The sequence below is a fragment of the Mauremys reevesii genome, linkage group 18, assembly GCF_016161935.1.
Source record: "Mauremys reevesii isolate NIE-2019 linkage group 18, ASM1616193v1, whole genome shotgun sequence".
Taxonomy (NCBI): Eukaryota; Metazoa; Chordata; order Testudines; family Geoemydidae; genus Mauremys; species Mauremys reevesii.
This window is the reverse complement of record NC_052640.1, coordinates 11,694,751-11,708,278: the sequence shown is the minus strand read 5'-3', so window position 1 is coordinate 11,708,278 and position 13,528 is coordinate 11,694,751. Positions and strand designations below refer to the sequence as shown.

General features: G+C 42.2%; 1 protein-coding gene across 1 annotated transcript in view; it reads left to right on the top strand.

The window, feature by feature from the left end:
- LOC120386491 (RIMS-binding protein 2-like) overlaps positions 1 to 13,528 on the top strand; it is a 390,924-nt gene that overhangs the window by 254,525 nt on the left and 122,871 nt on the right. Inside the window, exon 15 of the mRNA XM_039505876.1 lies at positions 12,385 to 12,474. Within this exon, the coding sequence (XP_039361810.1) occupies positions 12,385 to 12,474 (90 nt within the window). The remainder of the gene's footprint in view (positions 1 to 12,384; positions 12,475 to 13,528) is intronic.

The window sequence follows — 13,528 nt, the reverse complement described above, 5'->3', positions numbered from 1 at the left end:
TGGAAGTCCATCCAAGCCCCTTATGGTAGAAGACAGGTCTTCAGCTCTTGCTAGAAGGGTTTCCTGGAGTCATTTACGTTGGGAAGCCCAAAAGGCCAGCATTTGACATCCTGATGGTGCCAAACAAATAATATTACTGACCAATTTTTTACATTCCTCTTGAAAGGTCCAAATTTAGTATGAATTGTGGGCAAAATTTTGGGTTGAATCTTATTTTATCTTACCCAAGTCGGATGATTCTTATTTAGTAGTGGTCATTTAATCAACTAATATAATTTTAAATTACAGATTTGCCCAACCTGCAAAGTTAGGATTCTGAACTAGCCTTCCCCAAAGTTTGACAGTGTTCAGATCTGAAGTTTTGGAATAGGCCTATCCAGTAGTCAGACTGATTTTCCCTTGTCAGCGTTCTGCATTTGATGTTCCATAGTGAAATTACTCTACCAACATTAACAGGCAGAAGAGAGCTAAAGGTTTCAAATGATAATTTTATATTGGTTTATTTTCTTCTTGCCACATTGCAGAAACTTTGTGTAATTGAACAGGGGGCCTTTGGTCCATTTGTTGTCCTGAGGGAAACACAAGTTAATTTGTTTATGGCTATGCACTTTGTATGTTATCTTCTCATTTATAAGTAAAGATAAATGTTAAACTCTACCTATTCCTGTGTTAATATTCGAGAATATTAATAATCAGCCTCGTGGCTCTATTTCTCATAATTAAGGCTGCGATTTTGTCACGGAGGTCATGGAATCTGTGACTTCCAAAGACCTCCGTGACTTCAGCCCTGGTGCCTGGGAGCTGCAGAGTCCTGCCGCCTCCCTCAGCAGCAGGGAGCTGTGAGATACCCCTGCCGCCTGAGGCAGCGGGCCCCCAAGCTCCCATCTGCAATGGGCAGCAGGGGTACCCCTCAGCTCCCAGCCGCCATGGGGGGGTACCCTGCAGCTCATGGCTGCTGTGTGGGACAGGGGGACCCCCGCAGCTCCCTGCCAGCCACAGCAGCAGAGAGATCCCCACAGCTCCCTGCCACCGTGTGGGGAGGTAGGGGGATCCCTGCAGCTCCCCAGCCACCACAGCAGGGCAGGGGGACCCCGGCATCTCCCCTGCCCCGCAGCTCCCCTGCTACTACAGTATGGCAAGGAGAGCCCTGCAGCTCCATGCCACAGGGGAGGGGCAGGAGGACCCTGCAGCTCTGAGCCCCCATGGGTGGTGGGGGTCCCAGAGCTCCCAGCTACCCTGCAGCTGCCCAGTCCCTTCCCATTTTATCATGGATATTTTTAGTAAACGTCAGGGACAGGTCACGGGCTTCCCTAAATTTTTCTTTATTGCTCATGACCTGTCTGTGACTTTTACTACAAATATCCGTGACAAAATCTTAGCCTTACTCATAGTTCATCTTCACAACCTAGGGGTCCAATCCTAAGTATGTACCCTCGACTCTCATTGATTTCAGAAGGCACCTAGGATGCTCCTGGATCCCACTCTTATCGTACTGGCATGGTAACAAAACTCTGCCACTCAAAATAGATTGGGAATCACTGCATCAGGGGGAGCATTTATTAACAATAACTTAACATTGCAAACACGTGCATTTCTGATCTACAGTTCACCATTTCCCTCCCCCACCCCCCCACCCGCTTGCTTCCAATGCAGTTTTGCAGAACATTCTATGTATGCTGCCTTGTATTTTCTGGTTTTATTTTGTATTCGCAACAACTGTTCCTCTCAGCAAATCAAATTCCTTAAATATACAACACTAATTCTCCCTTATTCTCTCAATCATCATCGTGTTAATTACTTGCCAAGGAAAAATTGTAAACCGCTATGGAACCTATGGTGCCTCTGGGCCAAGTTCTGTAATTTCTGTCCACACTGAATAGTACTTTCAACAAGTAGCTCCAGTACATACTACTCAAGATGAGAAAACATTACAAAATCAGGCCTTAAAAAAACGTAGATTGTGCTCTATCTCAGGGGTTCTCAACCGTTTTCTTTCTGAGGGCCCCCCCCGCCCCCGCCCACATGCTATAAACTCTCTTCGGCCCATCTGTGGCACAACATCTAGTTTTCTGCATATAAAAGCCAGGGCTGGCATTAGGGGATAGCAAGCAGGGCAATTGCCTGGGGCCCCCGTGAAGGTAAACTGCTTAGGCTTTGGCTTCAGCCCTGGGTGATGGGGCTCAGGTCCTCAGGCTTCAGCCTCATGCCGTGGGGCTTCAGCTTGCTGCCGAGGGCCCCAGCGAGTCTAATGCTGGCCCTGTTTGGCGGACCCCCAGAAACCTGCTCGCGGCCCCCCAGGGGGCCCTGGACCCCTGGTTGAGAACCACTGCTCTAGTAGACTTTAGAGTGAGTCATTTGCAGGGCAAGAAGATGTGAGAAAAGATCACAGAGTTGTTGTTGTTTTCTTTGAACCCCTGTATCTCAAACAATTTCATAGTATTATAATCTTAGAGTAATTCTAGTTATTTACCCTCTGCCAATACAAAGTATAGAATTATAATCAGCGAGTGTTCCAATATTTTCAGTCCAGGACACCTGTAAACACCAAGCTGTCCTAAGAAAAATAAAAAGCCCCAAATAAACAAAAACTAGTATATACCATTGTTTTTTTAAATAAAAGTAATTGATGGATGAGCAAACTAGCACACAAGGCAACAGATGCCTTACTCCAGGCAATGTTGAACCTTGTTACCCAGACAGTAGTGTCAGACTGTGTTAAATCTACAGAAGTCATCCTCCTACTGTGAATTTTCATAGTCAGTCCTTCTCATATCTGTTGGGGGAATTTCTAGTTTTGCTGTATTTCAAACCTGAACACGCGTTTTGCTTTCGTTTCTATGCTTAAAAGATGCAACTGATATATAAGGTAATTTTTTTTGTTTTAATTTTGCATAGATGTATGTTCATTAATGGACTCGTATTTTGTGCAGGGTGCTACTGAGGGTACATGTTTAAAGCTATGCAGTCACCTAGGTTCCTGTTAAAAATGGAACAATGCTGGGAAGGGGTGGGGGCGAGGATGGGGGAGTCCTAATTTTCCGACTAGATTTACTGCACTGTTTCCGAAAGGGTCACGTGTAAAATATGCTTGTTTTTAAAATGGCATGTCTGCTTGAGAACACCTAGAACATTGCTTGCACTCAGCTGGAAATACCTTTGTTTTTAAGACCGTTGTTTAATATATTATATTTTAGAGGTTGGTTTTCAGGTTTGTTTGTTTTGCGGATGATTCCGTATGTGACGCTGGCATGTGTGTTTGTGTCATTCGAACACTCAGATAATACACATAAGCATGACTTGTGTTTCTCACTTTTAAACAAGGAAAGAATTCTCATTTTAAGCTAGTAAAATCTAAGCTCCGTACAGTAGTATCTGCATTTATTAGAAAATGTTTTTTAGGGTTTTTTGTGTGTGTGTGTGTGTGTGCATCTAGTTGATACTAATCTGTTCCTCATTGTCACAGCAAATACTTTCATTTCTATGAGGGGATATTTCTAAATTAAGCTTCTGTTGTTTTTCTCTTATCTTTAATTTCCAGCATTCATCTCCCTGTTTGCAAAAATTTTGGATGCACATTCTCTATTATCAGAGTAATAATGGAAGCTGCTTCAAGCCCTTGGTTTTTAAAATGTATATTTGCTTAAAGACATCATTAGAAAGGGGTGACAGGCTGCTTAGCTAATAATTTAAACGCATTGTCAAGACTGCAGAGGCTGATGAGAAGTTGCTTTGGGAGCATGAAAGACTGTTTTCTTTTTACTTGCACATTAGTCTGGTAACATTTAATCAGTGTTCTCCTTGTCATATGTTTATGTACAGTGTCTTGGAGTATTGGCTTGATGAGTTCTTAATCTTCAGCCTACTCGTCTTTATCAACAGCTGGGGGAGATTGACTTGAATAGGTTAAACATTAGACCTCATTTGACGCTGTAATAGTATGTGGCTATATTAATTAAATGATCAGAACTGATATGCACTGTGAATAAATGGTTGGGGGGAAGGGGAATTCCCTAGTTTAAAATAAAAAAAAAACAGAAGACGCAGCAGCCCAAAGCTATTTGTATAAAAGGGAAACACAGAAGGGGTGGGATTAGAAGGATTTTAAACAGGTTTCTATTTTAAATTGAATTGGATAGCTGTCAGTTTGGCAAGCAATGGAGGTAACCCTGAATCCAATTTATGGAAGCGCCTAAACTAACTGCACATATCTTCTCAAGCCCAACACTGAGATCAGTCTCTCTCTGCATGGCTCTTTTAGTTTTTTTGGCAAAATAGCTCGGTACAAGTGACGGTAAGGCTGTTGGTAACAGAAGATCCTGATGCTGAGTGACAAGCTAGAGGCAACGAGGACATATCTGACCTGTTGCTAGCTTGTCTGTCATTTGTGATGGTGGCCCCGTGCATTTCTTGACCTTCTTCCCTCTCAGCAGGAGGCTGTAAGGGGAGGGAGCTGTGTCTGGAATTAGCATTTGTAAGAGCTAAAATGTAGACGTTGTCACTGTAGAGAATGATTGGAATCACAACCATGGTAGTTACACACTCTCTCTGTTTTAGTTATGTTTGCTGGTACTAGATACAGCACACATGAGAAATGAATATATTTTTCTGTATACGCTATGGACATTTGTAGTTGTTTAAATCCCTGTTCCTTGTGTGTAAAAGGTGGTGTCTGTACCTGTTAGTTACCCATTAAAGAAGGGGCAGACTGAAAGAAGGAAAAACAGGCCTAGAGGTACTGTGTGCTGGCACAGACTGTACAGAGTGAGTTTAGCATGGGAAAAATCATGTAGGTTGTTGGTATGTCACTTTCTTGAATAAACAGAACTCTCATTGCAGGCATATATTTGATGGTTGTTTAACTGTTCTTCGTCTTTATACTTCCAGCTCACCAAACTTATCTAGGCTGTGGAAGTTTCATAGTGAATGCCCACAAGAGCATCCTAGAGAGATTTGAAAGTGAGATACATACTTCATTGAAATACTTCTCTGCACCCTTATGCGATATCCGTGTCTCATCCTGCAAGGTCAACAATCTGACCAGGGCCGGCTTTAGGCCGATTCCCCCGATTCCCCGGAATCGGGCCCCATGCCTGTCCCTAAGAGGGCCCTGCGCCTTAGGCACCTTTTTAATTTTTAAATTTTTTTTACATACCCGGCGGCAGTCCGGTCTTCGGCGGCATTTCGGCGGCAGTGGGTCTGGAGCAAGTGAAGGACCCCTTGCCGCTGAAGTGCCAGCGAAGACTTGGACCGCCGCCGGGTATTTGAATCAGGCCCCCCAGTTCCTAAAGCCGGCCCTGAATCTGACCGTACAAAAGACACAAAAACAATAAAATAAATATTTTGAAATGAAAAAATTAAAGTTAGTGCAACTCACAGTGCAAAAGCTCAGGCTTGGCAGCTCATTTTATGTTATTGTCTGGGAGTGTTTCCCCAACACATTTCAGGCTCATATATTTTTCCAAAGTCCCAAGCACATCCCACAAGTTGCAAAAATCCTGTTAAGGAGTTGAAGGGTAAACATAATAATAAGGGTAAGTGTAATAATAATAGTGTGAATTTCCATGTGGCCTTCCATCCAGAGACAGCAAAGCACTACTCAAACAAAGTATTGAATTTAGTAATGAATGTGTTCTGTAGTGAGAGTCTGTGTTCTGACCAACCACCTGGGGAGACTGAGAGGAAGAGGGCTGTGCATGGAGGAAGCATGGGAGTGATTTGGGCATGAATGGAATGGGATGCAGCAAGGAATGTGCAGGGGACGGAGTGCTGCTCTTTGAAGGCAAAGAAGTGTGGGTGGGGATAGCATGAGACATGTCAGAAGGCTACAGAGGGGCATATGTTGGAAAATACGTATCAATGTTGAAAGCTAGCAGTGTGAATAACTGTCAGCACCAATGCATACCTCTTCTCAACCTCAGCTACTTCTACCACTCACAGCCTTAACTCCTGTGGAAGCAAGGAAAGAATTAATAAGGATTTGAAGGGGATTTTAATGCATGTTAGTCAGTTAGCAAGAGTCAGGCCATACTGTGACCCTAATGACGTGAGATTTGTAGAAGCAAGATAATGTAAGACAGAGTGAACTGTGTGAAAGTTATTACGACCTTGCAATGTGCAGTCTTGCTTTTTTTCTTAGTAGTGAGATAAATAAGATAGCAAAGAGGCTTATGTATAAACAAATGCAAATGTTTTCTTTTTACTGTCTCCAGGATTGCTAGCTATTGTCTGTAACAAAGGTATAAAGGCTTGATGTAATTGTTTACCAGTTGAGAGACCTGTCCAGGACTGGGGCGACCCTGTGTCCTATGGCACTCTCTCCCTCCATTGTAATTACTGGAGAAATAATAAAGTATTTGATTTTGCTGCACCCAAACAAAAAGCGAGAACTGAGTTTTTCTCCGACACTCCAAAATTAATACGAAACACCAGCTTGGGCATGTTTATGCGCACACACAACACATGCATGTGTGAGTGTATAGCCATATGTGTGTGTATCCAGAATTCCATTCTGAAATTTCTATATAATAAATTACCACTACATTTGGAACAATTACTAACAAATTGATTGTGCATTTACATAGATTGGGTGCTAACAACAGAGATTACTCATTAGCAAAACTTATTCTATTATAGGAAAACATGTCTCTCGGCTGCCATTTGTTATCTGACACCCACCTCACTTAATATACATCAGTACAAACCAAAGAATAGAGCTCTATATAGTGTAATTTATAAAAGCCATGCCAGTGCTATATTAATCTTCAAAATTCATGGAGATACTGCGTAACTACTAACATGGTCAGAGTTAAGGCCGAGTGTCAGTTTTTCAGGATGAAGGTGTAGGTTCTGAGTGATGGTGGGGAAGCATTTGAAGGGGAACTGATGGGTGACAAACAGGCGGAATATTGAATGATTTGGTTGGTTATTCTTGTGACTTGCTGGATCAACAGAAGCATTCTTCCATTGCTCTACCTGCGTCTACACCAGGGGTTAGGTTGGCAAAGTTACTGCTCTCAGGGATATATATTTTTCACACCCCAGGGCCCTATAACTATGTCAACCTACATTTTAATTGTTGACCAGACCTCAGAAGTTCCTGTATTTGCGATTGATTTTGTGTGTGTGACCTTGGATATGTCATTTAACCTCTTTGTGCCTTTGCTCTGCATTTCTGAAAGAGAGAAGATAAAGGTGTTCTAAGAATACATCTATTAATGTACGTGTGGTGCACCAATACTACCGTGATGAGTACCATCAGAAAGCTTATAAATAAATATCATCACTGTAGAAATTTCAGGAAAAGACCTGAGCATCTGAGTGTCTTGATTGTTGTGATTGTGGGTATGTCTACGTTTTGGAGACTATACTGATATAGCTAGGTTGTAATAGTTATGCTGGCATAGTGTAGATGCAGCCTAAACCAATAAAGGAGTTTTCTATTGATGTAGGAAAACCACCTCCATGAACAACGCTAGCTGCTACATCGACAGAAGCGTTCTTCCGTCAACATGGCCATGCCTGCACTGGGGGCTAGGTCAGCATAGCTGCATTGGTCAGGGGTGTTGACATAACTTAACTGTAGACCAGGCCTGTTTTTTTCCTATAGTTCAGGCTAGAATTCAGCCAGCAGATGCTGCTGTCACAGATAATTCTTTATCCCTAAAGTTGTATTTGTGATGGGGAGCCGGGGCGGTTGTTTACTTTGGCAAATGTTGTGAGGCGGCGTATTCCATAAAGCAAATCAGTGGAAGAAATGACAACCATAGTGAACAACAAATGTAAGTGCAAACAAATAGCTTAGAACTAAGGTCCAGTGAAACTGAGGTGGTTACTGTCCTATTTTAGTCCATCCGTGCAAATAACGTGATAAAATATCACCCACGAAAGCTCATGCTCCAATACGTCTGTTAGTCTATAAGGTGCCACAGGACTCTTTGCTGTGATAAAATATATCTCCCTTCAGGTAGGATTAAGGGCCAACCAAATGGCTCTGTGCTCTGTCTCATAAACTAGTTTCCTTTCTGGAGAATTAAAACAGTCTGAAGCATGCTGGCCTAGTTTTTGCATTCTTTTTGTTTTTCATTTCTGCCTGATTTCCTCATAATAATAATTGTAAAGACTAGATTAAGTGTCTGCTGCAGTAACCAGTGTTACACTACACATTTAATTTGCTCATCGTTTGTCCAACTGCCATGATTGTTATGCAATATACATGACAAACATCTGTACTATTCCAAACTACAAATCTTTATTTAGCTTATCCAAGGGAAGATGACTTGATGACATTCTACAAATACCTATGGGGGCAGAGATTTCTCATAATTAGATGGCTCTATAGTCTAGCAGAAAAATGTGTAACAAGATCCAGTGGTTGACAGCTGAAACTAGACAAATTCAGACTAGAAATTAGGTGCCAATATTAGTGGTGAAATCAATTACCATTGGGACAACTTGCTTAAGGATGTGGTGGATTCTCTATCACTTGAAGGTTTTAAATCAAGACTGGCTCTCTTTTTAAAAGGCCTGGTCTACGCTGGGGGGGTGTCGATGTAAGATTCGCAACTTCAGCTACGGGAATACCGTAGCTAAAGTCAATGCATCTTATTCCGACTTACCTCCCATCCTCATGGCGCGGGATCGATGGCCGCGGCTCCCCCGTCGACTCCGCTACCACTGCTCGCTCCAGTGGAGTTCTGGAGTTGACAGGGAGCGCATTCGGGGATCGATATATCACGTCTCGACAATAAATCAATCGCTACCCGCCAATCCGGCGGGTAGTCTGGACATACCCAAAGATATGATACAGCGCAAACAGAAGTTATTGGCTCAATGCCAAAATCAGTGAGGTGTTTTGGCCTGTGTTATACAAGAGATCATATTAGATTGTAACAATCTTACAGCAATGATGATTTTATCTATGCCACATAACAAATGTGTTTGGTAATACATGAATTTCAATGTCAGACTATCGGTTCCTCCCGGCCTTAAATTGTATGGGTGAAATCCTGACCCCACTGAAGTCAATGGCAAAAGTTCAGTTGACTTCAGTGGAGCCAGTATTTCACCCTTTTGAATCTATATTGAGATCTAGTTCCGCTGAAGACACAAGCTATCTGGGATACGGTATGTTACCCTCTCCCTCCATTGAACTGTTTTCCTTTACTTCGTATTTTGCCGTTTGCCATGGCTGTCTTAGGGCCAGATGCTTCACTCACTGGGCTAGATCATCAGTTACTGTTTAGCTGTCCCAAATCCATTGAAGTCAGTGGCGCTATATTGATTTATACCAGCTGAGAATCTAAGCCACTGAAGTCAATGGCAAACCTCCTTCCGTCTTCGGTGACACGGGGTAAGATCTAGAAAATGTAAAGAGCAGGTGACATGCCTTATTCTCTGTAAAGTACAGTGCAAATTTATGGTTCTGTACAAATGATTTTTAATGCTTAGTAGTGCAAAAAAATTGCAATAGTTTGTTCTATTTTTGTGCAGTTTGCTCATGTCCTAAAAATATGTATTGACTTAGTTCACAGCTTTTAAAATGGAACACAAGCTATGAAATTCTCCTTGTTTTGCCCCACAGAACTGTCTAGCATCCCACAGAGTATGACTGCCACTTTTAATTGCATCCTGATCAACGGATTGAACAGAATTTGAGAAATTATAATTAATGAGCTTCTTATGTGTGAGAAGATAAATCTGTACCTAGGAGACTGAATACTCTGCAAACTGCAGCTTTTCCCTTTTTATGCTCAACATAGTAGCAGTCAATATTTAATAGCCAGAGGAGAGCTTCAGAAAAGTCAGGGGAAGACATCTTACAATTGTGCCGGGGATGAGAGAGTCAGAATGGTATTTTGATATGTGAAAAATTAGCTGTGCTAATTACACTGAATATCAACCTCTTTCAAATTCAGCCTTGTGCTTGAGGTTCACTGTGTTTGTGGGCTGCAACCGAGCACAAGGAAGCTCAATAGAAGTGGCTTTTTTTACATAGTATGGAAGCCAGTTAGGCTTCTTTTAGTCCCTGGTTCCCTCCAGCATGCAACTTTGAGCTGGTTGTAAAAGGGGGTTGAGGGGTGCAAGAGAGAGAGAGGAGGAGATGTAAAGCAAAATTTTAAATTCCAAAGTTGTTTCCATTTAACAGAATTCAAAATGGACCCATTTTCCATTTTATTGTGAATATTTTGCATTTATTTTAACTGGCATTTTTAACTGAATTGTTATCAACATTTTTTGTTTACTGAAAACCATATTCTCTTACTCAAAACTTGAGTTTTAGTAAACAAAAAATGTGGATAATGATTTTGCTTAAAGAAAATGTTTGGTTGAAGTATCATGGAAAAAATTTGAAATGGAATTTTTTGTTTACTGAAAAGCACATCTTATTGAAAATCTGTTTTTTGGTAAATAAGAATTGACAGTGATTTTGAAAATGATTTTGTTTGAAATTTCAAGAACATTTTTGGTTAAAAATATTGTGAAAAATTTGCAAAAAGTGGAAATTATTGTTAATGTGAAGGATTTTTCACAAAAAAGTTTTCTTTTTAAAAGAAATGTTCACAAACAACATATTGCGTGTGAAAACTTTTGAGCAGTTCTATTCCAGCTGCTTTGTGAGAAGAGCTCTGTCTGCCAAGCAGATCAGTGGAGTTTCAAAGAGCCGTGTTTGGGAGCCAGTGGGGCTGTTGAGAGGTTTACCAACCTAGTGACTCTTTTATCTAACTTGAGCTGAATTTTCGGTTGGCACTGTAGTAATGAAAACCTGTGGGTCGGGCAGTTCCAGTTTACATAGATCAGCAAAAATCCTAAAGTTAGCCCCAAGATTGCAACTTTCATCAGGGGTTAACGTCAGTCTACTTTAGGTTTTTAAATTAAAAAAAATAAATACATGAACTGACTGAATGTATTGTACTTTGATCTGGTTTTATTAATAGAACAGAATCTAAAATCTACCCTATTGGAAAAATTCACAGCTCAGCCAATATAATTGCTTTTTTTCCCCAGCCCTTTCAGTCAAGTCTCATTCATTGCCAAAATGCTTTCAGTAGTCATTTTCCTTGGGATGGCTCTGAAAGACTTTGATTTCATATAGTCACCATTCTTGAACTTCTTCAAAAAGAGAGGTTTTCAGAACAGGCAAAGGACCCTGCCTGATTTAGGATTTACATAAATTCTCAGTTATGTCACCTGAAATAGCCTCTTTTGTTCCCAAAGACTGAACTTTAACCACCTAATCTTTTGTGGTTTGTTAACTCTTCTTTATTTCATGCTCCTTATAGTGCCATTCTGATGGGGTATACAAATCCGACACTGGGACGGAAGGGGTTAAATGAGGATACTGGGCCCAGCTAGCCCTGCCCCTCCAACCCTCCAGAGCATGCTCCAACTGGAGATTGCCTTGAAAAGGGAGCAACCCAGCTCAGAAAGGGGAGGAGTGCAGACCTACCCTGAAGGTTCCTTCTGAAAGGGGCTGGAGAAGCCGCCCTCAAGGAACTGAGCCCAGCCGGGGCTGGCAGTTTTGGTTTCCGTTTTACTTTTTCTTTTCCCCTTATCTGGGACCAGAAGCTGAGGGAAGGAAGCAGTGATAGGAAGCAACCCACAGAAGGTAGCTCAAAGGGCCCCTCCTGGATACCAAATGCTGCTGACCTTCCTAGGGCCCTCGGCTAGAGCCCAGTGGAGTAGATGGGCCTGGTCTCCACTACCTCTGCTCCACGACCGAGTAGATGCTAACCGCTAGGCTTCTCGGCCCACCAAGGACCCCATTACAGCCATGTTGCCTGCTGGTATACCTAGCTACAGCTGTAGATAACACCTGGGGTTATATTCTGAATTTCTGTTCTCACGTCTGAAGTGCCTATCACTGTGGTACCCAAGTGCGGTATGTGGATACTAGAAAATGGAGAGAATTGCTCCTCAGTAACTGCTGACTCTCTGTGGTAGCTGTGGTATATTGTGAACTTCTGACTTTGAGGGTCCTGCTGGTTTCTCTTCCCTTCTGGTTCTTCAGGAAAAGCTAGGGCAAGAATCTTGCCATCTTCAAGTTGTGCTGCTGCAAGGGTAGGGCTCTTCATTAACTCCATGGGAAGTTGTGTATTTCAGTTGTCTGGTCTGTGGAGTTGAGTCATGTCCCTTCATCTGTGTGTCTTTAATCAGATTCAGCCACTTTACCAACTCCAAATCCTCTATTGAAAAATGTGGTGGCAGTCATTTATAGTCCATAATAGCCCTGCAGGTTTTGCACCTTCAAGACCTTCGGCTTTGTGCCTGACTGCACACATAGGGGTGTGTTAATATCCAATAAAGCACACCCAGTTATTACTTAAGATACATGCAATTTAAAAGACTGTAGATGAATGGCCTGTAACACTTTTTCTTCTGTTCTAGGAAAATGAACTGAAGGATGCTGTGCAAGAGAAGAATCGCTTGAGCCTTCAATATGCTAGTCTTTCCCACAAGGCACTGCAATATGACCAGGTAACATCTCAGTATGAAGACATGCTAATAGAATTCTCACATCCATTTATCATTGACGCCACACTGCTGAGCTGCTAAAAGCAGACAGCACAGTTGCGCTGCTTCTCTGCTAGTGACCCACGAAGGACATTAAAATGTTTTGTTTTAAAACCACATTTGAATTCATGAACAGTGTATTTTTTTGTGAACAAATGTTACTCCCCAGAAGAAAATGAATAATTAAGACACACAGACAAACATTGGTGAGGTGTGATTTGTCACTGAAGCATCTTCTCATTGTACTCTAAGTTCCTGTGCGGTTTTGGCAAAAATTGCTGTTTGCAGTGGTTTTCACTAGAGCTCATCAGGAAATTATTCCCACCCACCCCATGTAAATTTTTGACAAAAACAATTTCCCCCCTGATTTTTGTCATTTTTTCTTATTTTTTTAATCAAAACTGACAATGTATCAATAAATTTCAGTTTTGCCAAAAAATCATTTTAACCACTTCTAGTTTTGACTCTCTGGCATCTAATTGTCTGCCATCTTATGCCTGCCTAGTAGACAGTATGTCTGGGGAAGTTCATGAACCCCTCAGACTGAAATGGCTGGGGAGGGTGCAAGGCTGGGACCTATGACTGGTGCAACCTGTGCTCTACCTCTGTCCATCTAGGAACTCAGAAAGAGATTGTGGTTCCTGAGGCACAGTCCTTCTGGAACCTTCCCCTGGAGCTCTGCACTCAGTCTAGCTATAAGCCTCAACTGGAGCAAGATCTGACAAGAAAACCATGATAAATTAAACCTTTCCCTCGAGTGATCAGCTGTGGCGTTTGAGGGCCAAGCTGTAGCATCTAGCCATTTGCCCATATTGGGGGAAGGGACGGGGGGTGTTGTGCTTCACTGCTCCAGAAGAAGTGTAAGGAGAGATTGTGCCCAAACAAGGCACAATCCCACCCTGACTGGCTCAGGGCACAGAAAAACTGAGAAACCTGCATTATCCTTTAGGAGAGTTCTCTCTGTTGGCTGCTGTGCCTGGCCTGTACTGTGAGGCAGTTTGGGGCAATGCACCTCCTC